The sequence below is a fragment of the Tauraco erythrolophus genome, chromosome 12 (assembly GCF_009769465.1).
Source record: "Tauraco erythrolophus isolate bTauEry1 chromosome 12, bTauEry1.pri, whole genome shotgun sequence".
Classification (NCBI taxonomy): Eukaryota; Metazoa; Chordata; class Aves; order Musophagiformes; family Musophagidae; genus Tauraco; species Tauraco erythrolophus.
The window spans coordinates 21,166,773-21,194,419 of NC_141476.1; the positions used below are offsets into that span (position 1 = coordinate 21,166,773).

General features: G+C 38.7%; 1 protein-coding gene across 1 annotated transcript in view; it reads right to left on the reverse strand.

The window, feature by feature from the left end:
- The window catches only part of VGLL4 (vestigial like family member 4), an 82,717-nt gene extending 56,486 nt beyond the window's left edge, over nucleotides 1-26,231 (reverse strand). The window contains exon 1 of the mRNA XM_086618878.1: nucleotides 26,162-26,231. Within this exon, the coding sequence (XP_086475004.1) occupies nucleotides 26,162-26,225 (64 nt within the window). The 5' untranslated portion in view covers nucleotides 26,226-26,231. The remainder of the gene's footprint in view (nucleotides 1-26,161) is intronic.
- Nucleotides 26,232-27,647: the final 1,416 nt, after the last annotated feature.

Sequence of the window (27,647 nt, forward strand, 5' to 3'; positions counted from 1 at the left end):
AAGTTATCATTTCCAATTCTACGGGTACACAAGGCAAGACATTCTTCCTTCCAGAAAGGTAATTTTTAGTCTTCAAATCAAACCCAGAGATTGCTGAAAGCTCTCCATCAAGACTATTTTTCAATAGAAACAGCCCTACCTTTTCTCCTTTTTACTTTCTTTACTTTTACTTATTTTAATTGTTACTAACTTCCAGCTTTTTGACAAAACAGCAAGTCTTGGGAATTGTATTTACATGTACTTCATATGGCTTCCCGGCTCTGCACAGCTGGCACTAGCTGCCTTTTCTTCGGGAACACAGTGGTCACAACGATCACACACCATCTTTAACAGAAGAGACCATTGCACAGGATGGGAAGCGTAACAGCAACACGGGGCTTCTAAACTACAATGCTAAAAACAGCATTTTGAAACCAAAGGTTAGTTTTTGATTTAGCACAAAGTCAAATCTCCCGCCAATGAACGCTGCCCATGCCATGGGTTTTACTCAGTGTTACGTGGAAGCACAGACAAATGCAGCAGTAACTCGAGTGTGAACAGTACCAGAGCACAAAGCTCGGTCATTTTTTTATCACTTGCTTGTTTTCAATGCAGTTTTCAGGGAAAACATCTGTCATACAACCACACCTCCCGCCACTCTCCTTACCCCAAACTTCGAAATAGTGGGCAAGCTTCAATCATACACCAAAGGCAGCGTGTCCTCAAAGATAACCCCGCTCTGGTCCCTTCTCTGCAAACAGTTGGCAGGGAGAGAAGACTGACCACCGACAATGTCATCGCTTGGGGAAAAGCAAGAACTCCACTGCTGTGCGTTCTGTTCGGTGGCAGCTCAGCTGAGGGCCACCAGGAACAAGCAGGCGAACCCCAGTTACTGAGGGGGGAAAAAAAAGGTAGAGAGGAAAGGATCAAAACTACCAAATTTTTAAGGATAAAGAAGGACTTGAGGAGACAGACATATGGGCACATGCGAAGTCTTCCCAAGACTCATACTCACCACCCCTCCAATTCCTGACATTCAGTGCTTCCCAAACAAGACAAATATTCTGTAACATCCTCAAAATTTCCTCAGCCTTTTAAAGTGTTTCCCATCTTAACATCCCCTTTCACATATCTACAAGCTTCTCTCTCTCCTTCCAACAATCTCGACATCTTTACTCAAAGTATGTTCTCCAACTGCCCTAAATTCCATCCCTCTTGTCCTGCACTAAGCACCTACTTTTCTCATCAACCTCAACTTACTGATCACCCCAGAGCCTCCCATCCTCTCTCACATGACTTCCCAGCCCTTCCCCATCAAAGTCCAACACTTCGTAACTCAGGCCTCAAAATTCACTCTGACTTTTCACCTCTACACCCGCTGCAGCTGCTAGCTTTCTCTAGTTCTGGTTGCTACCCATCCTGAAGCAACAAGACAGGCCTAAGCATACCAAATATCAATATCAAATACCATCAATATCAAAAGATGCACAATCCTGAGGCACTGATATCCCAAAAATGAAAGGGCAGATCATGCTTTCAGCTTTATACCATCTTATCTGTCTCTGCCTTGGTCTTTTGCCTCTTGACCTTTTACTTCCTTTCTCTGAGCTATAGGAACAAAGACTCAAGCAATGTTTGCTTCTACTAACCTGGTAACGTACCATCTTCTTCCTAAAGTGCTGGAAAAAGGCAGAGTCATCCTGGGTATAATAGAGTTTACATACTCCTCCTTCAAAAGGAGAGGGTAAAAAAGGCATTATTTTGTGATGGGACTGGTGGCTAAAGAGGAAGAGGTCCTTATGGTCCCAACATCTCCCTCTGATAAAGACTCCATTGTAGATAAAATTACCCTATAGACAGATCTCAGCTCCCAAGCAACAAAAAAAATCAGCTGTAAGAGGTGAGCTGAGAGACTTACTGTCTAAACCCATCTAGTCCTCACATATTTCTTGCACAGTAGACTGAAGAATATCACAATGTACATGTTTGGGTTTGGTATGGTAAGAGAATCCAAACAGTTACTTCCTATAATCACTGCTGCTGTTCCATTCACGCTCCTCAGCTCTCACCCATTAGGCTGCTAGTCGGTAGGTCACTCCTGTCTTCTACTGTGGTCAACCAAACCTGTCCTCTTTACATGGCTTATCCTGCAGAAATAAGCCCAGGACACCATCTTAGGGATTCAAAAAATGTAGGCATAAACCATCTTGATTAAAAATCTGCATGGACATGTACCTTGAGGGCAGGGGAAATAAAAATAATAAAAATAAAAATAAAAATAAAAATAAAAATAAAAATAAAAATAAAAATAAAAATAAAAATAAAATAAAAATAAAAATAAAAATAAAAATAAAAATATTTTTAAAGGCAGCTCTAGGTCAACAGCATATAAAAATACAGTGCATCACTCCAGCACACACAGTGTTATTGACAGAGAACACCTTCCTCACTTTACCATTGCAAAAAGCTAAATTTGTGAACGTAAGGTTCAAAGGTTCAAAAGCACCATTCTCATGGAAAGTAACACCTAGAATTCACTGTCCTACAACAACATAATAAGATGTTGCGTAAATCTCATTTGCTTTTAAAATGCTGCCTTAATCTATCTCAATTGACCAAATTCAGGTCATCAGTCTGGGTTGACAACACATTAGACAGACCTACTACAAAGCATTCATTATATCACACAATCTCACCTGGCTGGAGAAGTCTGTAGCACCTGAATGCAATGATTCCTTTTCCTTTTATGAATCGAAGGCATATAAAAGATGATGCATTACTGAAACAAACATTTCTTTCAGAGACACAGAACATGAAATTTATTAACATCGCGGGGTATCTCGTAGGTGCAAGGGTCATGAGCATGCCTTACAATGAAATAATTGTATAGGTAAAATACATTAACCAGGTATTTTCCACACTTGGCTTGTAAATCAGAAGACTCTCTACAAACATAGCATGCTGGAAGGTTGTGGTGATTAGGACTGGTCCCAGTGGTCCCCTTATTTTCCATAAAGCAATGAACAGATTGCACAGAGACAACAGTATCCATCTTGAATGAAAATATTAGCTTAATGCTAATGGTATTTATACAAGGTGAATATCCATCTATCTCAGGCCTACATTCAGAAACTTAAGAAAAATCACCTTAAAAAAAAACAACCAACCAAAGGCATTTGCAGTTAGCACATTTTTTTTTGAAAAAGATTCATTTCCATAACAAACAAAGCAGATCTTTTTTTTCCTAATCACATCACGCAAATGCTAAATGAGGATCCTAATATCACTGACACTGCTATGCGGCAAACCTTATTAGCCAAATCTAACTAAGAATATTAATGTATTAATTAAGACTTAGGTAATGACCATAGGCCAGTGTGGAACTGGAATTGAATTGTCTAGATATCCACTGCACAGAATTTCCAGCACTCTGCCCTTTCACAAACCTAGAACTTGGCAGGACAGAAAAGACATTGTACTTAACTCTTCAGTTTTACCTTCCACCCATAACACAAAATTATGCCTCATACTTACTATATCGAGGTCCATTTTGAGACATGGTTAGAAATGAAAGCAATCCAATCCCATCGTGAAATAAAGCAGTAGAGAATTACTAAGTTCTACAATGAGGCTAAACTTTTCCTAGACCTTATTTCAGCAGAAACATCCTGTTAGCATGACACCATACAATACAGCGAGCACTAGTAAGAATGCAATATGCAAACTAATTCACTATACAAAATATTACTGTTTGCCTACAGGCAATTCTTAGAAAAAGAAAACTTGTAGTCTTTATCAACTCTTGTTTGAAGATCGCCAATATTATAACTCTCCAACCAACTTAAGAATGTAATTTATGTAGCCATACATAATAACAAGAAAACCATTAAAAACGATTTTTATATTTGAAAGGGTAACGAGAGCCTTTTCTTGAGGTCATGCTTAGGAGCCAGGACGGAGAATCCCATTTAAGCCTGGTTACTGTGGTTTCAAGATAAACTATGTTTTCGGTCCTTCACAAGTACATTTCTCTGGAGGCCAACGGTAGGGCAAAAGCCTAATTACATAAGTCATATTACTGCCAAAAATTCTGGGCTTGCCGTTTCCAGAAGTTAGAGAAATTGAACCGTCATATGGAAACGATTGCTCAGGCTGGGTCAGGACAATTAAATAAAGAGTCATATCATTGGTCTGAACTGCTGATTTGTTGAAACGATGATAAATGAACAGACAAACAGGCACAACATGCACCAACAAGCACTCAAACCATGCACGAAAGTATGATACTGTATCCTCAAAAATCAAAGGCTCTCAGTTTACAGCCTTAATGTTCAGCATAACTGAGTTTATGTCAGTCTTGGTAATCAGTCCAGGAGCCAGACTCCAACGTGTGCGAGCAGCCCTGACTACCCTGCCCTGTGATCTACATGGCACTGACACGCACACGCCAGCACGCAGTCTGGTTTCGCCAGTATTCTTAGCTGAGCTGGTTTTCTTTGGTTTGGTTTTAAAAGAAGTAGCAAAAAGGTTACAAAACATAATAAATCAAAAAGCCAAAAAGCCTGAGCTAGAGATGTTGTACTTTTTCCATTACATGTCTTCAGAAGCTGTTTTCAGGATGAATAACATTATACATGCTTCTTAACATACAAAAACGTTTAAAGAGTATCTCAGTGATTGTAAAAATCAAACGCTCGCAAATTAAAAAATGCCAGGAAAAGGGTTTTTTGGGGTAACCCTGGTTTGCCACCCTTAAGCAGCTGTACTGCATACTCCCATTTGATTACCTTGCAGACTATATTCCCACAGGACCTCACCTCATTTTGTGTAAAGAAAGATTTACTGGCCCTGGTCCTGAATAATGACTGAATTGAATCACATCAAAGAGGTGTCGTAAAGATTAATTAAAGGTTTATGACGCTTTGTGGCAGCACAGTGATAAGTGTCATATGAAAACCTACGATGAATTGAATAATCCTGCCTGTTGAGTTTTGTTTGAATAGTGGGCAGAAAATAAAATTCAGACTCCACTAAGTGATGCAAAAAAACCCACCCAAATATCAAACAATTCTTTCCGTAGGCACTGTCCCTCTCACTAAATGAGACTAAGGCTTTACGTGAAAAATAGCTGGTGTTAAGGAGTGCTCTATACCACCCATTTTTAATATAGAAGCTGAATTTAATTGCCACCTTCAAAATTTCTTTCAACGCAGTATTTCAGTACAGATGATTTTCCTAAAAAGGCACGTTAAAAAGAAAAGAGCCACCCCCCAGCACTATCCCCACTATTCCACAGAACTCGTACCCGCAAGAACTAACAGTGAGGTTGAACTGCTTATATCTGCCAAGCAGGCAAAATGCTTCCCTGCCCCTTCTGCCTTGTCCCCTTTTCAGCCCAGCAGACACCCCTCTCCGGCTGCTCTCCGACCTCCGGTCCAGCCTCGCTCCCCTCCTGCAGCCAGGCCTATTATCCGAGTCTGACTCCCGTGTTCATCTCCAACACTCTTTGACTAGTGCCTACTTGTCCCAAGCTCTTGCCCAACCAGTCCCAACTCCCCTCTTCTCCTGCCAACATCCCTTCCTGCCTCCCGCAGCACGCCCTGCGCTCAGACACTCACCCCGCTCCGCTTGCCCCTCTCGCTGCCTCCGCTCCCGCGCCGGAGGAGCTCCGCGCCGGAGACACCCAAGCCAGGCAGCTCCTTCTGCTCGGCCAGGGCCTGGGTCAGGATTAACGCTGCCACTCTCGCTCTGCCTCGCAGGCTGCAGCCCAGTCGGCTCCGCTCACCTTAGGAAGCACTTATGTTCAACGCAGGCAGAAATATTCAGAATTTAGCACCTAAACAGATTTTTACATTGGCAGTAGAAAGTACACAAAGGTCAGACTTCGAATCCCTCCTCCAGAACAGGTGGTCACCAGAATTAACGGGAGTTTTGAACACAGAGAAAACTATTCCTACTTTTTCCTATTATTTCCTGCTTTATTTCCTATCTTAACTTTGTTTTTTTGAGATAGATAACTCCTTCTGAATGAAGTTACAGGAAAAGAGTTTGGTGTTTGGTTTTTTTTTTTAAATAAGAGTTTTTAAAAAAAGCCACAGCACCTTACTCTAGACCTTTAGCATGGAAAAAAAAAACACATCCCAGTCTTTTAAAGTCCATTGACTATACAATTAATTGAGATTAGGATTTTAATAAGCATCTAGTCACTAAAAATAATCAGTGCTACTTATTCCGGCTATGTTTTTGTACATATGTACATACATGTCCATGTACACATGTATGTATCTATAATGACTTCTAAAACACAGGGTCATTTTTCTCTATACCACCATTGCCTCAGTTTATTGAAGCACAACTGATGTGAAGCACATTTCCCCATGCATGCTATCAGCTTAATTAAAAATAAACAAACAAATAAATAAAATCTTAGCAATATACAGTTTCGTGAAAGAGAGTTGATGACCTGACCTATTTTCCTTCTTTTGGAAACGCTTAGTTTTATTTATCTCACACTTTATTCATGTAGATGTTCTACTAAATCATTCCACATTCCCAAAAGTATTTTGAAATACACTTTTTACAACACCACTCAGTGGAATAAGAACAAAAAATGTTAAAAGTGTTTACAACAGGAAAAATTAAAATCGTTTCTCTTTTCCTATTTTCGATCTAAACATACAGAAATCAAATCTTCCATGAAGCAACGTTAAGATCCTGTATCAAAGAAAGCAAAGCAAAACTGCCATCAAAATTAATCCTACAGGCTGTAGTGGAAGAGGATTAGCAAAACAATTCGCCGCATCTCCTGTAAGTCACAATGTGTTTGTCACACCAAGTAATAAAACCCTGTGATGTCTACGCACATGTTGCAGCCGACAAAGGACAATGACAACTATTTGCAATTAAAAGAGAAACGCAACAAAACCAGCAAACAGTCGCCATTTCCCAGCGTTCCACCCCTTTGAGTCCTTCCTCTGCTGGTCGTTTTGGTCGTGGATTTAAACATCTAAGTGGGGAAGCTGCGCCGAGAGGAAAAAAGCAATCCTCAAAAAAAAAAAAAAAAAAAGAAAAAACAACCATAAAAAAAAAAAAAAAAGAGCTCTCTACACAAAGACAAACTGTGTTCCAGCTGTCCTCTGCTGAGCAGCAGAACCAGCCCCAGCTTCAACTCCCAACACGTTCTGCTGGTGCTGCTCGTGTGTTGGGCTGCCAAGCGGGCCGCCGGCGCGCTGCCCGCAGCAGCTGGCGGGCAGGGCGAGAGCGCGCCGCCACAGCTGGCGAAGCGCCTGCGCCCTGCTCCGCTGCGCTGCCATCGCACCCTCCTGCCCGCACTCGCAGTCACTGAAAGGCAAATCACAAGATATGTGGAGGAATGACTAACGATTTGAACCCGTGGCACTGGAACTGCAGGAGATTCCCAACTATTTCATACATTTGTCCTAAGAAAAATCAAGTATAGCAGAAACATGGCAGCACCGGGGCCCACAGAACAAAATCCTGATGTGCCCAGAACAGTATTTAAGTTTCATATTTCCAATTATAACAGACCCTGTAAAAAAGCGAAATAAGGAGACTCCGCTACCAAAAAACTAGAACCTAGTAGTGACCTTGCCCCGTTTTTTTCCCCATGTTCTTTATGTTGCAATTCCATAATATTGCAAAGTTTTGCAATACTGTTGTTTCCCTTAAAGCCCCGTTTCACCCAAGGGCATCCGAAGATATTGCACACAATTTGTTTTTATTTTTTAAGCTTTGAATTCTAACAGATAAACAAAGAATCATATAAATTACACCTCCAAGTGAGTCCAAAAGCTTGAAACTAGAAAGCAGTGAAAACTTTATAACAGAACAATTCTGAAGGCCAATCTTGAAATGCAAAAATGTTTGGGTTTGGCAGAACACAAAAGCTTTAAAAAGAGTGTAGATGGGTAAGAGCTGTAAAAATACATTTTCTTCTTCGGTGTCTCGTTCATCAAATGCACTCAATCATTTAGATACCTGTTGTCACAGGGCAAATTCACTATCTTAAGCTTTCTCTGAAGTCAGATATTCAGACACCCGTAACACAAAACTGAAGAAATTATCCTATGGAAATGTTTGTGATAGAGGTCCTAAGAGGGCATTTTCCAGCCGCTTTCGACAAAGAGGAGAAAGAACGCAACTAAACTAAACTGCAGCCATGTGATCAGCATTTTTCTTTTAAAATATTTACTAAAAAGGTTCATTTTCTAATATCTAATACAGACAACACACTCGAAATATTACGTGCAGAGAAGTTCTGTCTCCAAGGAACCTTGCAAAGACGAATACGTTCGGTTTCCTCCTGAGGCAAGGATCACACCTATAGCGCCGCTGGAGAAAGCGGGGCAGGAAGATGAGATTTACCCGAAGGCATAGAAGCCAGTCAGCTCCTGACTCCCTGCGCCGGGCCAAGGACCACACCTTGCTTTCATCCACTCTAGTAATTAAGAATAAAAGAATTCTTGGTCTGTATAGTCTTTTCAGGCAGAACCTGTCTGACCTGTTAATTTACTGACAACGTATTTAAAAAGTCACAAGCCAGTGGAGAACCTGTACTAAAAGAACCCCGGTACTACATGTTTCCTGTAGAATACCCACCTCTTTTTCCTTACTCTGGACTGCGTTCATTCTGCAAACCACTCTCTTTAGTCTTGGATGATGGGGGATAATAAATTGTGCCAGATTCTTGTTCTAACGAGGGAACAACTTCTCAAAACATTGCTTACAAGAAGACAAAGAAATGAATTCAGTCATCAGGAATCAAAGAAATAAATACAGGACTGTATTATGCCTTTCTCTGACCAAGGCAGAATGAAATGTAAAAAAAAAGAAACTGCAAAGTGGTAGAAATTCCCAGAAAAAATACTGGTGGAGTGCAAGTTCCTGCAGGGACCAAGATGGAGAAGATCTGATCTCCTTAGACTTAAGTGCAGCATTCATCTACTCTCTGCAAAGCCAACTAGACTGATAAAAGCGAGTGCAGGCAGCTAATTCTTGCCTGTAAGTCCTGATTTGCAAGCCCAGCATTGCGTCAACTAAAAAGTTGCTGTGGACAGCCCTGGGGAAGCTTGTTGAATTGCACATCTTCTGACACTCTTGGATTCTTCTTGAGAACCTTTGCATATCCTGGCGATCACAATCTGGTTCTTTAGTTTAACTGGAAAAATCATAGTCTGATTTCAGTCTCAGAAAGACTTCCTTCCACAGTTTCTTTGCATTTAAATTTGGATATGTCTGACTCCACCCAGATAAAATGTAAGAAAGCTAGTGAAAATGAGGACTCCATATCCACATACATCACATTAATTCCACAATACTGTTCATGGGAATAAGCACTGGCAAGATTGCAGCTTCGGTAAAAAAAATCTGCCGTACAGATGATCCCAAGATCAAAGTTCACCTTACAGACTTAGCAGCAGCAGGATTCAGCTACAAAGGGAAACATACCATCAGAGTTACATCACATATCCCCACCAACACAGCTCTCCATGTGTACACATCACGTCCTTGGGGAAAAGTACCCTCCTGGGGTAGCCTGAAGAACATAAAGAGGGTGCTGAAGCCATGCCTTTCAATTTTCCTAAACGGATAATCCTCCCAACTCAAAAGCCAAGCGCCTTATATTTTGTCAGACTGCAGCAGATACGTCACAAATAAATTCCTGTCGCAGACCAACTGAGCTGCCAGTGTAAAACAGACTTACATATTAATCCTTGTCAAAACTGCTGCCTGATTTTTATTTCTATTGAATTTTACACCACCAAGAAAATCCATGTCTGACGAGGTATCTACCATCTCTACATTGCTCCATTTTTCTCTGAACACAAACATGTGCATGGATTTTCAAAAGTAGTGACACTCTGCTCCCACTGCAGTCACTCTTCTCATTCTTATTTACTGATAGGTGGCAATAGCTTCATTTTATACACCGCTTTCTCCTGAGGTTTTCCACGTACTTAGCAAGTACTGAACACTCAAAGCTCTTCTAGCTTCAGCAGAGTTGGTAACCTGCCTCTGCTGATTGAAACTTCTCTCCAGTTAGACTAAGGCAAGAGATGTTATTCTCTAATGCAATGGCTATTTGAGCAGTAGGGTTTCTGTATCACAGGAATTGTGCTAATTTAGGCTTTATTCTGTACTCCCCGACAAACCAACCAACTCATGTTAAAGCCTACATGATTTGGGTTTCCTTTGCTTGCCTGAAGATGGAACTTGTGTCAGGAATGTCTGCGCAGTGAAGACAATCCCAAAGAAATCAATTAGCCTGCACAGCAGCTGGCTTGGAATTAGATATCAAGAATGCATTCTGAGCGCTGTCAGAGGTTATTATATATCTGACAATTTGCAAAGTTTTGAGGAAAAAAATTACCATCACAAAAAAAATTGACACAACTCAGGTAACTGTGTTGCATAACAAATGTTCAAAATAAATTCTGTATCTTTGGATGCCAGAGCAAGAACTTGTGTAACATCGTTTACCATAAACTCAGCAAGACAGCGATTCTGCATACACAGCTCTAACTGCAGAATGTCAGCAGGTGCCAGTGAGGCCTCTCAAATGAAATCAGCAAATACAAACTCTAAGAGAAACATCAAGTTCTTGTCTTCACACACTTACATATATATCCTTCTAATATTCCAACTAAAAAGTTTATTCTTGATCTGATTTGGTTCAACTGCAGCACGCCCTGTGAAGACTTGAATCAATTAAAATGGTTGTATATTGATGTAGCATGTGCTAATCACAAGTAAACCCTGAACTGATACTACTTTGTCATCATAAGGGTCTGCACCAGTGCCACAAAGCTGTTTTTTTTTATATTGGTTTCCAAGTAAAACTGATGTAACATCTGCACACAGCCTAAAACTGGAAACAAACTGGGAGGGAATATGACATCAATATCTGACTGTTTAAATAAATAAATTCTGATTCCCTTGCAGCTGTGGAGAATCCTGCTTTCCTCAACGCGCATGGTGGAAAGGAACCAGAAAAAAAAATAACATCCTCAGCATAAGTGCTGACTTGGCCTCAGAGGATGAATCGCAGACAACTACTCAGTAACGTTTCTGAAAGGCAAGGGTCTCTGCCCCACGCTGCGGAAAGAGCCTGACCGACCCTTGTGCAAGGCAGGGATTCCCATGCCAGCAGATAATCCGGGAGTAGGCAGGCACACCACCTTCACTGCTTTCCACTGAAACATCTTTTAATAGAGTAACACACGGATCTCCGTCCAAACGGTGACTACCACTTGCTTGAAGTTTAGCCTAAAACCTGTGGCCACTCGGACAATTCTTGTTAAAATAATTATTAATTAAAGTTTTGCTGCACAGTTGTAAATAAGTTAGGAATGAAGCTTGATGTTCTAGTCGTGTGTGCACTGCATATCGGCTGAAAAAATCCTTATCAGCTAAAATATGCCTGTAATAGACTGTAAGAAATAACACTGCAGCTCTTAAAGGATTGATTAAGTCATCAACCCCTTTCTCCCCACCTCCTCAACTTCCGGCTTAATTCCCTACAGAATTCCCTATGCTTTTCCAGTTTTCTCCTCATACATTTACTTCAGAATGACCTGGATATTATGCCTTATAAAAACATTGAGATACCTAAACTCTTAGGAATTATAGGCTAAAACAGCCCTTCGATAATTCACACCACCGCAAAGAAATTGTCCTAAATGTGCTGAAAATGTCACGACACAGGGCAGCCTCTCTTATCATCCCTCCACCCCCATTTCACCCTATTTTTCACCCCATCTTTTGCTCACTGTTAGCAATACACCTCTAAAAAAGCCACTCTCGAATTGCAGTGAGGTGCCTTTCAGTTCAAGCTGATGACACAAACCTCTGTTCCACTGTTTCTCAACTGGAACTAAGTATCTTCCGATTATTTCTTGCTATTGCAGCAAAATGCAAAAGAAAGTCACATTGAAAAAAATCTAGACTAGCCACTGCTTAATTATTGGATAAAAGGATTTAATATTTAAAATATTTCATTATACTAATACCATTAATTTCAGTGCAATTTCTTGAACTGTAAGTAATCTCAGTCACTTTACAAATGACATTAAGTGGACTTCCTTACAGCCATACAAACACCAAAAGACAGTCATTCACATGGAACACTTAATTAAATAGTTAGCCCACAGAACTTAATTCCAACAATAAGTTGCACGTTCATTTTCAGCCTGCAATCTATTACCCAGAGGCACAAAGAACAAAAGAATAACCACGCGGTGCTGCAGGGAGAAAGAAAATTAAAAGACAGACCTCAGAGCATGCAGAGGGCCGATTCTGGAAAAGGACCCGATACGCTGATCACAAACACTAGAACTGCAATTTACAGTCATAACTGTAAATAACAAACCCTTTTTGCTCTGTGTCATCTTTTTTTCTTTATTTTCTCTTTTTTTAAAAAAAAAATGAATACAGGTGTGCAAATATTTGCCTTCATATGTTTGTATTTAACCATTGGCTTAAAAAAAAATCTAAAAAATAAAGCACATCTCAAACCTACTGGAGAAATTAATTATCTTTTTTGTGTAATAACACTCAAAGGAAAAGAAGTCACAAAGTAGCATCATTTGTACAAATATTTTCCACTTACTCAAATGAACACACAATTTCAGCCATAAAAGGAAAATGAAAACCTTTCTCACTTAATGGAGAACAAGGATCCAAAGAGGAAAAGGAAATAAAGAGTATATAAAAATATATTTGAATCCAAATTGAGAAATATATAAAAGGTCTTCCACTAAAAATCTGTCTTTAGTACTTTAGACATGTTCAGTATGTTCATAAAATATGCACAGAATCCCATACTACACCACAGGCTATAAAAGTCTACTGAAGCGGTCAGGAGACTCTTCACCCCAGTCAACTACCTCCTATCTTGCTGGCACGTCACCTTTCAGCTTTTTATAACCACCGTCATGTCTATTATAACCCCAGGACATCTCACCTCACACTTCAGCCAGAAGACCTAACCCGGACCTCCACTTGTGAGCAGCGCGCACGTATTTCCCCGGGCAGCTCCCACCACTGTCACGTTCTGCTGGAGATCACCCGACTCTGTTCTACCACAAAGTCCATCTCTGCCACTCCATAACAAATTCTTCAGGCTTGTCATATTCATCCCATGCTGGACCCTTGCTCTCATAATTTTATTTCCAGTACAACATTGCAAGGCAGCGAGTGAATCTCTCTCCTGTTTCAAAAGTGACTTGAAATGACTTGAGTGCTACCAGAAAGTACAAATCTACTGTTAGTAATCACCGACATAGGTAAAGACAGCACAAGCATCCAAGTTTCAACAGATGAGTGATTCGTTAGGAGTGAATATCCAGAAGTAGTAGAAGACCTACATTTTTCTATTGTCATAATCTTCTCATGACTAATTAATATTTGCGTATGATTGACAGCAGAAAGACGGCAGCATTAATGTGACTGCATTAAGGTCAGTGGAACAGCTCATAATACCTCTGTGCCCTAGTTCTGAGAAGTAAAAGGAAAAATAATTTTAAAATAGGCCTGCCAGATTATCAAAAGATCAGACAGACAAAGGGATGCGAATATGAACAGATCACCATAAAAAAAAAAAAAACAGCCTAGCTAGGAAGATCTATACTGGAAATTAATTACAGCTAAATAAGATTGAAGTTGTTATTTCAGCATGACGCTGTAGTTGTCATGTGGGTGTACCCAATTTGTTTGCTCCTTCTCTACCTACAGAAGTGGAGATATTCAGTTTTGAAGGCGGAGTTTAGTGAAGAAATATGGTAATTTTTCCCTCTCCTGAATGCAATAGAGTTCTTGAACCCTTCAGGAACACTGCTGGTGTAAGAAACCAATTTTGTGTGGGATTATTTTACTAACACCGATATTTATTAGTGGCAACAAAATACTGAAATTTTCATGCAGCAGATTGACAAAACATATACACATATGCCAAATGACATTGTAAATGACATCACAGTGTAAAAACTCATACTATTGAGCACCGTAATGAGCACAGCAGTAATTCACACGTGCGAGCCTACTACATGTTCTTTCACATAACCCACAATCAATCTGGGAAACGAAGTCACAAGAGACTTGCAGGAACCCCGACGGACATTCACCATCCCAGTTCCGTCAGACCGGCGAAGCTGGCGTGCTTCAGGTGTGAGCCAACAAGTAACGGTCCACGGTTCAGAAAAAATTTCCTCTGAAATACCTACTACAGGCTTTGGCCAGGCACAAGATGCGTAATTCCGCCGCGGTAAAACACACCTCCTACGCCAACAGAGAAGCACATCATGACTCTCCCTGAAAATACTTCATGATACAAACGTTCCTGATTTTAAGAGCTAACAGTTTCCAGCTAAGAGCTCACAGTTTGCCGAAACTTCACGCCTTTCTCTGGTGTTCAGAGGGCAAATTTTCTTGCCACTTCCGTTTTCAAGAATGGTGTTTGATTCCATTAATTGACCAACCTTCTGTGGCTGTTTTCAGTATCAAACGCAGATATGCACACCATGCATTTTGGATGGGGAATTTAATTACACATAGTTTTCAACGCCTAGCACAGCCACACTTCCATACACTACTGTAATACAAGTGTACATTATGAAAACACACCCCTCAGAACTTCAATGATTCTGCTTTAAACTATTCCAAATACCAACACGTTCTAATTCTGCACATAATCTTTTTCTTCCACCATTGTATTATCCTTGCAAAATAGTCCCTGCCAGCTGTTACGAAAGTGAGTATCGTGAAATTTGGCTGAATAACTAAGGAAGTGAAAAAGAAATTCATGAAATTTCATTCCTGATGTCAAACCGCATTCCAGTTCTGAACTATGTTGGCATGCTCTGGGAAGCAAGGAGCTAGTCTGGTCAGAAAGTTAAACTGACCTTTAAAGGCAAAACATCTGTTGGGAGTCACGAGAAGTTCAGTCAAAGGGATTAAGGCAGCTGACCCGCTGCCTCACGGAACCGCCACATACTCATGTAACCAGTTATTGCCATTAACTCAGATAAAGTCTATCAAGTACTTTAGTCAACAAGCCAGACAGCTCAAGGTTTCCACTGAGATTAGTTAACTATTATTCTACTGAAAAAAACCCCAACAATATGTTTATCTAGATTTTTGTAAAAAGGATAGACTGAAAATTTCCAAATTGCTTTTCCTTTCCACAGAAAAAGACAGTGGAAAGCCCCTTACTTTCCTCTACATTCAAACATTGAGAAACGACATTCTCAAGCCTAAGTTTCTCACATATTTTGAGAAGAATAATAATATCATCAATATATAACAATTCTATTAAGGACTACTATAACTGTTAACACATTTAAAGCTAATTAACAATTCAACTATACTTCTGAAAACGAGCTCATCGTTTTGAACTAAAAGAATAGTTTGGTTAGGTCAAGATGACAACACACAAAACAATGCCGTTATGGTACGTGCCAGCATTGTGCAATAAATATATTCCAAAATTCTCACAAAGACCGAGGCCCCTGCACAGTAAGACCACGGATTTCAATCAGAGGCCAACGAGGCTGAACTGTAACGTATTTGAAATCTGGATCACTCTTGGAAAACCACTCTATTGTCTACTGATGAGAGAACTCCGAGGATAAAAAACTACTGAAAGAGGTCCTTAATGTTTGGAGGTGAGTTCAGAGGGGAACGTAACATTTTTGCATGTTTCTATAACCAAATGCTTTCCAGGTCAGGCTAAGCAAGAGGTGCATTAAAAACTGGAAAGAGGGACAGATGGAGCCATAGATGAACTGTCACTCTTTTGTTATTATGAGCCAGATATATCCGGCTCTAAAGAAAGCAAATAAAGGCCAGAGATTTACAGTAATAAAGTTACAACTGTAACACACAGATGTTTTCACATGAACCAAACAGACCACGTGGGCATGACCCAGAAAATAAAAGCAGTTGCTGCTATTGTCACAGTTTCAGGAAAATTAAGCCTAGTGCATGTGCTAAAATGATTCTATGATTTAAAACACGAACACACAAAAGACACTCTCTGTCCAAGTATTGTTTATAATTTCTCTCTCTTGCAAAGCAATTAATACATACCCAAAGCAAACTTAATTCCAGTGTTATGAAAATATTATCACCTCATACAATACTGTTGGAGTGGATGGACAAAAACACTCTTGCAATACAGTGCAGCGTTTTTGGGGACCTTTTAATGGATGTGTCATTAAGTTTAAAATCACAACAGAAGGGGGAAAAAAAAAATCAGAGGAGAGTAATAAATCACTCTTCACTCTTCAATTTCTAAATAAGAAGCATTCTCCTTTTAAGCTTACGGATGACAGAAGTCTCTGTAGTGACATTGTTTATAGCTGCACAGCAGATCTGTAGCCAGAATTATGCTTACACAAGTCATTGATTTCTGCTTCAGCAGCAAAAGAGGGGAAAATCTAAAAGCAAGTAATTTTAGTGTTTGCTTCTTGGGGGAGAAATATGTTCTCTTCAGTCTGAAACAAAGTATTGGTTTTTTGTTTGTTTTTTTTTTAAAAAAAAAAAACTTAACAGAACAAAAGGCATGAGTTAGTAAAACAGTGTGATAATCGACTGTATCCTCTTTTTATTTCATAAGCCGCTAATTAGAACACTCACCTTGGACTGAAAAATCCATCTTCAGATCCCTTCTCCTTCAGGTGAGAATCTGAATGGCACACCACAGCTAAAGTCTGAGTTCCCAGCAAGGGAAAAGAAAATTCCAAACATATGCTCATTAACTAAGAACTTGCATATTTCTGTTTACAGTAGAACTGTAAATATTCTATGATCGTTTCACTAAAGACTGCATAACTGAGAAAGAAGGAAAGATTGTATAGGACCACCTCAATTTTAACAATGCACTGCTTCTAGAGGAATTGATTTACAACATTAATACCATTTTAACATACTCTGTGTGTATTAAAACTACGTATTTCACTAAAATCACCTTTTTTTCAGCATAGGGTTTTAAAACCTTAACTGAACACACAGTTTACTCAGTCCTCCTTTCTTACATATAATCTTTTCATTTGCTTACAGAAAAAGGTACCTCCAGATTTCCCTGCCTGCATAACAAAACTAAGAATTGCTAACGTTGCTCCAAAGACATTCTCTTTCCCGAAAAGCCCTGCTTTGCCATCTGGAAAATGAATTACAGTCACTCCAGAATGTATGGCATCTGGCAGGTAGAACCTGAGCAATGGGAGGGACAGCAAGGCCAATGGCAAGAGGCGGCGAGGAAGTTGTAAGGCACTCGCTTTCTAACCCTTCCAGACACACGGATAAATAGGTACCTACAAAACCAATTAAATAAGGAAAAGTAGATAAACAATAGTAAATATACTGAATCCAAAGTCTTTCTGAAGTATTTTAACTCCTTTCCTCTTACTAGTTCGCCCCAAACGAACACTAGCTTTTCGTGTGGCACAAATTTCCAAGCTTGTCCTGATTCTCCGCGCTCTTAGATGTGTGGAAAGAATATCCTGGGAAAGCACCAAGTCAGCCTGCAGTATTTTTGATTAAGGAAGAATGGAGTTTTTTTAAATGAAATAAGCCCAATAATATTTACCACATGAAGAATGGTCAGATTTTCACATGCTACTATAGTCCTGCCCAGCTGTTAAAAATAATCAATCCATTCATGTAGTCTCAGTCACTGCCAGAAAACTTAACAGACAAAGCCCAGTGACTGTATATTTCCCTGCGTTGTTTCAACATTCAGGACGTAACAAATATACATGATTGTCAAAATATACAAACTGAGCACAAGCTCCAAGTAGCTCCATTCAGAAACACAATGGTTTAGAAGCACGTGCACTGACAAGTTCCACATGGTTACGAACGTGCTATCACGCTGCGTAACACCGAACTCAGTCAGCTGCAATTTTCAGAGCAATGGCTGGTGTCTGATAACAGATTCCATTCCAGCAGGGAAGATTCCTTCCTCTCCATTTGCCAATAATATTTAAAGAGATAGTGTTTCTGCAAAACATCCTTTACTTGGAGGTAATACCACCCATCACTGCCAATATTTTACCACCCATTAGCTAAAAAGGACTCGGAAAGAAAAGCCGTATTGTCCGGCTGACATTGCTCAGGAACTTGAGCAGCCCGTGTCCTGAGCTGGTGCAGCTTGGGTAGAAACATCTGGTATGCTGAAGGATGCTACAACATGTTTACAAACTGTAGGCAGCTGAAGCTCTTGCAAACGTTTTTTTGAAATTAATTCGGAAATAATGTTTAGACACTTTTGTTCCTGAAGGCATTACCATCACTCCACTGACCATGCTAATGGTGTTCAAGTGTTTATTAAACTACATCCAGGCGCCAAGCAGACAATTGCCCCATTTTCCAGCCTATTTAACCAGCTGAAAACATAACTCTACTCATTCTTTATTTCCCTGCTACGATAAACTTGGAGAAAAAAAGGGTGAAGCTTTGCGGAGGTAAGATAATTTTTATTTGAAAAACAAAACAAAACAACCCAAACAACCAGTTATCCAATTTAACACTCCTACTTTTAAGAAACCCCTAAAAATGACAAAATGAAGCTACCCTGTGAAATACTGATAATACAAACAGCTAAACACTTTTGAAAGACGAAAAGCAGAAGGTCAACAATTCAACCATTCGAGCGTTTAGTGAAAAACAGCTTAACTGATATTTAAAACAGAGAAGATATTAGTATTTCCTGTCTGTAATGGCTCATCAATTTAAAAGCAGAACATTATGCGTGTTATTACTCGTAGAGTTTTATTATTTAAAGCTTTTGGTATTCATACAGCAAGACAGATGATTCAGGCTGCATCGCAATGACTGAGCCACATATGTTTCTCCATCCCATTATTACTAAACTGAAACATCACACTTCTATATTTTCACCTTTCAGTAAAAAAAAAAAAAGATGATTTATGCCACAATTCTTGCTTCAAAACTAACAAAATTCCCTCTCTTCCCTACCATTGATTAAACATTAGTAAATGACTAGCTGACAAATCTACTTTAACACTCCTCATAGTTGTTGAGGGACTATAACATAGAGTTTTGCTGATACTGCCTCTTAGAATTTAGCCTTTCCTCTAGAAAATTAGTTCTCTTTTGCTAGACATCACAGATATGCTCTGACCACAGGCATACTTGCCAATTCATAAAAGCTATTCAATTACTTAATTGTGCATTATTTCTGCAGTTAAAAATTTCAGTGTATAAACTGAGTCACAGAACACCAAAGTCTAACCATACCTTTAATTTTCAAGACCTAACTCTCGCCTATATCAAACATCTATGTCTTCTCTGAACCAACAGACATATTCACCCAATCTGGTAGAAACATAACCAAATCAATATTTTATTTACCATAAAAGAAGAAACAAACATCCACATGGGAGAATCCACTTATTTTCAGACAAGAAATAATCACAAAGCACTTTTACTACTCCTTTCAACCCAATAAGGGAAAGTCTTCTGAAGAAGTCAAGCTCTCAATGAAAGAATGCACCGACTTGGTTAGTAAGAGACATCCAAAAGTTGACAAAACCTGATTAAAAATCTCCAAACTTCAAAAGCACTGAAGAACAACATGGATACAAAATACTGTTAAATTATTCACAGAATGCAAAAGACAAATCTGGGTAACATGGTTGTGTTGCCCTCAACCTAGCCAAGCTGGATTGCAGCAAGTATTGTCCTGCAAAAACGAAAATAGGTTAAGATCAAAAAATGACTCCTCCATTTTGTTTTGTAGGACAATACATACCATTTAACTGGAGGAAGTCCTGAAGGAGGTCTGTCAGAGCAGGGACTGCCTTTTCCCAGGGGCTTGTACAGCACCAAGTACTACAGATCATGCCAACATTCTCAACGTTGTGACAGTGAAAAAAAATAATCAAGCTCAGAAATAATGCAAAACAAGAAACAGAGAAGGGGTGACGTACTAAACTATTTAGTGTATTATACCTCTTACTGGGGATACAAAATAAGAATTCTAGCATGACGGGAAAATAGTTTAACCATCAAACAGTCTATATGAGAATTAAGGTTTCAGTACACAAACACATTTTTAGATTTCAAAAGAACTCTGTAAACATGCCCCAGGTTGCCCTTATTGAACCAATTGTGATTCCCCTCCAACCCTAAAAGAAACGTTCCATAAACAAGAAGTAGCTCTGAAATCTCTCTTAACTACAACCAGCTAAGACTTCTCCCATTATTTCTTCGTTACAAGGTGTGCTAATTTGGACATACGTGTGCAAATAAAAACACAAAGGGCAAGTCACAGGACAAGATTATGCTCTACTGGAAATTTTCCACCTTGTTTTAAGTAATACTTTTGCTTTATAATATTATCATCCTTACTACAAGCATGCATTATTCCTCCCAGTTCTACCCGGAATGGGGCAAATTTAGGAACAGAAAATAAACGAGAACCGTGACATGGTACGCTATTCACTTCCAGGTGAACATGTTATCACTGTTTCCCATTTTCTAAAGCAAATTAATCTCTAGTGAAAAAAAAAAAATAAAAAACACCAACAAAAACCCAAACCAAACAAAACCCCAAGAAAGAAAACCCAACCCTCCAAAAAAAGGAGCAAACCTCAAATCAAACTGATAATTCAGATTGTCCTTTGTACTAATTTCATTTCTACAGAAAGTTCAGGCAATTCCATCACTTTCAGCCAGTCCAAACCTTCAGGGTCTTAAACATTTTTCAGTGCTGATTCAAGCGTTCACACAGTAGGATGGAAGCTATTTAAAACTTCTGGCAAACATTGATATTAAAAAACTGCCTCAGGCTGGTTTTATAGCCCATATTTGCTATAAATTTACAAAACAAACAGTAGTGTGGGTGAAAAGTCCTGGTGATGCTAGAAATACTTCATCACTAATCTTCAGCACAAAATAGCCACATTCAAGTCCAATTCTACTACAAATATTAATTGTTTTCTATTTAAAGACAATAAGCTTACAAGAGTCACCATCCTCTTCAAAAGCATTAAAAAAACAATACATTTCTCTCAACTCAGCCTTAAGGACTATCTTTTTTAGGATCAGCTATCCAAACAACCAATCGTTGCATATTTATTAATTACAAGACGGTAGCCAGCATAAATTCATTATCCTAACTGAACTGATTGATAGGAATGCAGACAGTAAAAAACTGATCTGTAGGTTCTTGTCTACAGGAGGATTTTATTACAAGTAGATTAGGGCAGGGATTTTAAGGCACAGCAATTCCTCTGTACTAGAAATATTAACTGTATGGTCCTAGCTTAATTACCTGCAGCTGATTACACGGAACTATATAAAAGAAACTGTTGTCAAACAATAATAGTGGTCAGAGGCAAGAAGTGGGGAATAGCATTCCAGGCTTCCAAGGATGACACATGCGACTATATGGTACATGTGCAAGAAGCATGGCTTGATCAAAGATCATGGTTTGTTTCCTTTTTTAAAAAAAAAAACCAACAAAAAAAACCCCACAAAAATGTAGTCCTGTACCAGTTTTTCAAAACATAAATCAAGACTCAACAGGTATGGATTTGGGCAGAATGTGTTAGAATGCAAGGCTATTACCCAGGATTTATCTGTGCCATTATTAGCTGTTTCCAAACTTTTCATTTCCTTGTGGAAGTATATTTTCTTCTGCTTGCCAGCAACAGACTTTTCCACTGTATTATCCTGAGAGAGTAAGAAACATGTTTTTTCTCATTCATTCCCATATTCTTGAACTGGACAAGCATATTGGAGGGAGGTTAAGTAAAGTGTCCCTGTAAAATCAGCACAGGCTGACAACACAGTGCTTTCAACACATTCTGCAAGTGTGAGTCCTTATTAGCACTTTCCTTCACTATTTTCTCAATAACAAGATGGTGCTTTTAAACACCCGCTTATAATGAAGACCAGTTCCCAACCCTTTATTTTTCAATATGAGATAAATTCCAATTATATCCTCCTTAATGCTTTGAACCTGCTGTTCACACAATTATGGGAAGAAAACTGTACTTTCAGTAATTCTTTGGTTTTATATAAATGCTACCAGCTACACTGTGGTATTCCAAAAATAGCCAACTTTAATCCCGAAGGTACGAGAAATCGGTACAACCTCAGTAAGAACACTATAGGGAAAGAAGAGGAACAGAAGAGTGATGAGTAGCATCAAGCAACTCGTCGTAAACTTGATTTTTGCAATTGTACGATAACCTAAAGGAGATAAGGCCCACTTCTGAAGCACTGAAAAAAACCCAGCAACACCTCACAGATGCCACTTACAGATAAAATAGTGGCACACTACCTACTCCAGCACCCAACATCTGCTCATCAACAGCACAGACTTTCTATATCCTTTCCCTTCGCTACTGGCAAGCGAGCAATTAGTGACAAGCTCAAGATGACTGGGTAATAATTCCATCACGGTATGCTTTCCTTCCACTGAAACCAAACACCAAGTCTGGACAATAAGTAATGGACTCCATTAGAAAACAACTTTTTCCTCTCCTTTAACCGTTATCACCTCTAAAGGAGTGTCTGTCTTCTTTTGTTCAGCTTTTTTTGGTTTGTTTTGTTTTTTTTTTAAATACAGATCCCCTATATCATAAGCTTAAATAACTGTTTGCATTACAGTGGTAACAGTTACAAATACAAAATTAAATGACAATAATCGTTTCTTCTCCATAATTGCTAATTTCCACGACACAGTAGTTAACCTAGTGTGTTTCATAAATTTTCTTTAATGATTTAATCTGGGAGCTGTTGAAATATAGCATATGGTATAGTTTATGAAAGAAAACAGAGATGCAATGAAAGCAAGATATAGTGCAAACATCACTGAAGGTCAACCTTATTGACATAGGTGCTGCTGCTAAAAAAAAAAACCCACAACAAATCAAAAAACCTCAAGGTCATATTTGCTTAAGAAACCAATAACCATTCTGGGAAATTTACAGCCATACATCTCATTCATTTCTTTAAGTGCTGGTAAGTTTGGGGGTTTTTTTAAACAGACTGTGATTTTTATATTTATGTTAGAAAGAATTGAATTCATAAATACTGGTAATATTCCTCCTCTGAATACACCCAGAAGAACAAGAATAAAACTAAATACCTACCAGCTTCAGGAAATAAACCTTATTTTTTAACAAGAACCTGTAATTGCACTGCTTGGATTCAGTAAATGCACTTGAAGACTACTGGTTTATATAAATTAGGTTGAAGTTGATTGAGGTAGAGATGGGATTAAAGCATCTCAGCATATGAAAGTTTGCAATTTAAGACATCTGCAAGGCGACCAAGGGTTTGTGTACAAATAGTACTAACGCTTTCAAGAGGAGAAGTAGTGAAAAATATTGATATTTATGAAGAAGACGACTAACAACTTCAGCTGACTTGTATACCTCATGTAGGAGCGTACACAGTCTAGCGTCAAAAATTTTATACACATTATGCATATACTTCTCACACTAGCAGACAGAGAAACGTTAAGACTACCTTTATTTTTCTTATAAAAACTGTAATGGCAAACTACTTTGAAGAGCAATAATTTTGAGATATTGTAGTTAAAATGGATATCTTAATTGCTTAAATTATCTTTTAAAAGTGGCAAACTAGCAGTTTTCAACTCTTACATGGCATACAGCTTAGATGAGCATATCTGAGATGAGTTGAATCATCTTAACAAGTAGATTTTATTTCACTAGTGGAACCTAACCTCTGGTTACCTGGTAGCACTGGCACATCAGAATATATAGCCACATTTCCTTTGCTCTCCATTCAAAATATAGGATAAAACGTTGACCATGAAACGCACAAAGGGCATCAGGAGTTATCTGTTAGACAAATTTCTATTCCAGCACAAAATTAAAAGACTCAGGGTAAGACAGAAATGTTTCAGAAACTAAATTAATCTTAAATCCTTATTCAAAACTCTGGAATCAGGAAACTTCATGATATCATTAAAAATGTCAAAAACCCATTGGAATTTTTTCCAATGAATCAACAATGAAATTACCTGTACGTATTACTTAAGTACAAGAAACGACACTGAAATAAATTCAATAGTTTGTTCAGATAGTGAGTATCTAAATGTAATCTGATTTAAAGGGAAAAAAAAATCCAAAATACAGACAGGGCCACTGTTAGACCCCAGGAGCAGCATGCAGGCACTTCCCTGGAAAGCTCAAGGATAATTGCTAAATTTAGGATTAAGACTAACTTCAAGCCGTTAGCATCCACTGCAACACAGAGTGACGTCTGGCTGGTGTCGTTTCCACAAAAACTGACAGAAAAAAAGTGCAAGTTCAGTGACCAGTCTGGACTACTCATTTCCTTCTTTTTACCAGCTTTTCCTCCCATAGCATTCTTGGCGTGCAAGATGCACAACAACAGGACCAACTCGGAGACGGCATCAATTAGAAGCCGCAGAGTGGCATAAATCTAATTAAGCCTAAGTGGGAAGACTAAAGGAATGTAAATTAGAACCAGATAGTATCAGCTTCTTCACATGCAAGTTGCACTGAATCAGACTTCCTCTGGATTCTCTAAATCCAGCCCAACATTCCTACCCTGTGGAACTCCAAATCAAACTAGAGTCTTAGGCAACAGTTAACCAAAACCAAGCTTAGGAAAATTGACAATACACATTCAAATATATATTAAAAATGCACTCAAAATAAATTAGGTTAAGCTTTTGCCTTTTCTACAAATACATAAGGTAGACAAGAGAAATCCCCCCAGGCCAAAGTCACAGTTGAACTTATTTCCTCAAGGACTTCCCCTGCTGTTCATTTTACCAGTAATAGTCAATAACTGTAGCAATTAACCAAATCATCCTACCACAGTGGGATCAGTAAAAGCTTGGTACTTATCCAGCAGCAAGGTGAACATGAAAGAACAACAAAACCAACATTCATCTTAAAGCTACGAGCCAATAATACAGAAGAGCTCATCAGAGTATGAAACCTTCATTGTATGAACTTCTGAAAGAGCTAGCTACTGGTATCTTGACTGTTTGAAAATATACACAAAAATTCTGGGACTTGTCCAAATCCAGTGTTTCTTTACTTTGCAATTACTTAGCAATGGCAATAATACAATTATTTTAGTCATCATTTAAGGCAAGTACTTTTCAAGAAATATATAAAGAATAAGGGAACAAAGATCAGAAAAAGAAAAGCTGAATTCATCTTAAAAGGTGATTTTATGCACAGAAGCTACACACAAAACCAATCTGAAACCCAAAATACCGTTTTTCTAGTTAGCATCTGTTCAGGTTGATACCCAAGACGCACACACTTCCTGAGTGCCTACACTACTCAGAAAAAAAATGCCAAAGACATTTATTCCTAAGCATGGAGGTAACACTCTGATCTACAGAGGAGCACTGCAATTTGAATTGAAAATATCATTCTAACCTTAGTTAACTCATCTTGAACATTTATTGTGAATGCTGAAAGCAAAATATTACCCAAATGATTGGCAACACGAGCCTCTGGAGCTGCAACTGGCATCATTTACAGTGTTAATATCCTGTCCTCATCTTCTAGCAGCAGTGAAAGGAAAATTAGGTGCTCATTACTAACAATAACAGTCGTTCCTAAAAAAAAAATCATTTTTTTATGAACTGAAAAAGGAATCTTTGCAACCCACTCATGCCCACCCAGTTCTGTGTTCCTAAACGGGGACAGCAGCACGAGTTCTCAAATCATCCTCAGTCTGACAGTTCCATTACAATTTTTTGTCTCCTAACAGTGCAAATGCAATCGGGAAAAGAGGTGCACCTTTATATGAATTAAGTACATTTTCAAAATAACAGCAACGATTCTCTCTTGCATACCAACCAATTTAAATGCAATGTCTTCCTCGGGTTCAAACCCAATACAACCTTTTAAGGGCTTCCGAAGACATTTTTCTACATGTCTGAGATTCAGTAAAAGCAGAGATCATAGGACCATAGAACAATTTAGGTTGGAAAGGAGCTTAAAGATCATCCAGTTCCAACCTCCCTGCAATGGGCAGGGACACCTTCCACTAGACCAGGTTGCTCAAAGCTTCAAATAATGATCAATAAAGCCAGCATCTAGGCTGATTACATAGTGCAAACATGAAGCATCTGGATCCATTAAAGCAGAGAACTAAGTTTCAGACTTACGTTTCTCATCATCAGCATGTACTAGAGATGCTGCTCTCGACAAAACATCCAATGGAGTCTCCATTCCTCTCTGGATCCTGGAAAATTCAGAGTCAAAGTTTCAAAGAGTAAACTCACAGAGTCCTTACCACAACATAGTAGGTGGTGTGCCACTTGTTCATACCATACACACACCAAGCTTTAGAGAAGGAAGTAGCAATGAGCAACAAGAGCATGACAGCAGAAAGAATCTAAAATCCAGGAGTTTGCTGCTCTTTTCACATTATACCAGCACAGGATCTGTTAAAACGAAGTCATTGCTGAAAACAAGGAAACATTGGAATTAGCTTTCCCACCAACTATTCATCCAAAACAATCCAGAAGACCAAATTCCCAAGTACTTGATTGACGACCATCTGCTATATGTTGTAAGCGTTTCTGCCTCTCGTGCTGAACTTCCATCCCAATAAATAGCTACATGAGACAATAGCCAAAGATGCAATTCATCTGAAGTGAAGATGACAGCTGCTCTGACCACCTATATGAGCATAAGATTGCTTTAGATCCATAGTATTCAATAAACTTGCACTCCATACTCTCCTATGTCCAAAGTGGAATCACCACAGCTTATGAGTCATTAAGACATTTTCTTACTCATGACCATATAGTTGTACACCGGGCATGTGTATATAAAACACAAGACAGAAAATTGCAACTTGTATGATCATAATCACACCTCAGTAGCTGCTTTTCCCTGTTTTTCTCCCCTTACCACACGTAATTCCCATAAATGCAAAATTAACCCCATCAGATAAAAATGCACATTTCAGCACCACACTATGCAAGACTCTCCCATTACAAAAAAATAAATTGTATTACAGCTTACATAAGCCTCTCAAAGTTTCACAGGAATTGCTTCAAAACTAAAAAACAAGTTCCAATAAGAAATTCCAAAAGATATGAAAGGGAAAGGAACGAAGAGAGTAACGCATTGTCAAGATGCTTTTGCTAAAAGGCCAACTGCTTATATGTGTTTTTAAATAAGATGGCAACAGCATAGGCAGAACCGTTAAGAAAAAACCCAGGACTGCTAACAATTCCATTGGGTTTTTCTCCCCGCAAAACTAGCATGCCATTCTGTCATAAGAACTGTTCACTGTAACTAACTTTACAGTATGATCTTAAAAAAAAAGAAAAAGGTAGTGGCAACTACAGAAATCTCAAACACATGATATCGACTTAACAACAAGCATGTTTGGGAAGCAATTTCCTTGACTTTGCACTATAAATAATATACCTCACTATCCTCCCTCCCTCTTCCAAACTAACGTCAAAGACTTTAAAACTAACCAAAGATTTTAAAGTGTAAGAGAAAGGATTTTTAAAGTATTTTCAAGTTTTTTAAAAAAAGATATTTTCAGTAAATAATTAAATCCAGTCTTGTTTCCATACAACTGTAGAAGAGGAGACATACTTGAAATAACTAAGCGTAGCGCTTGAGGATAAA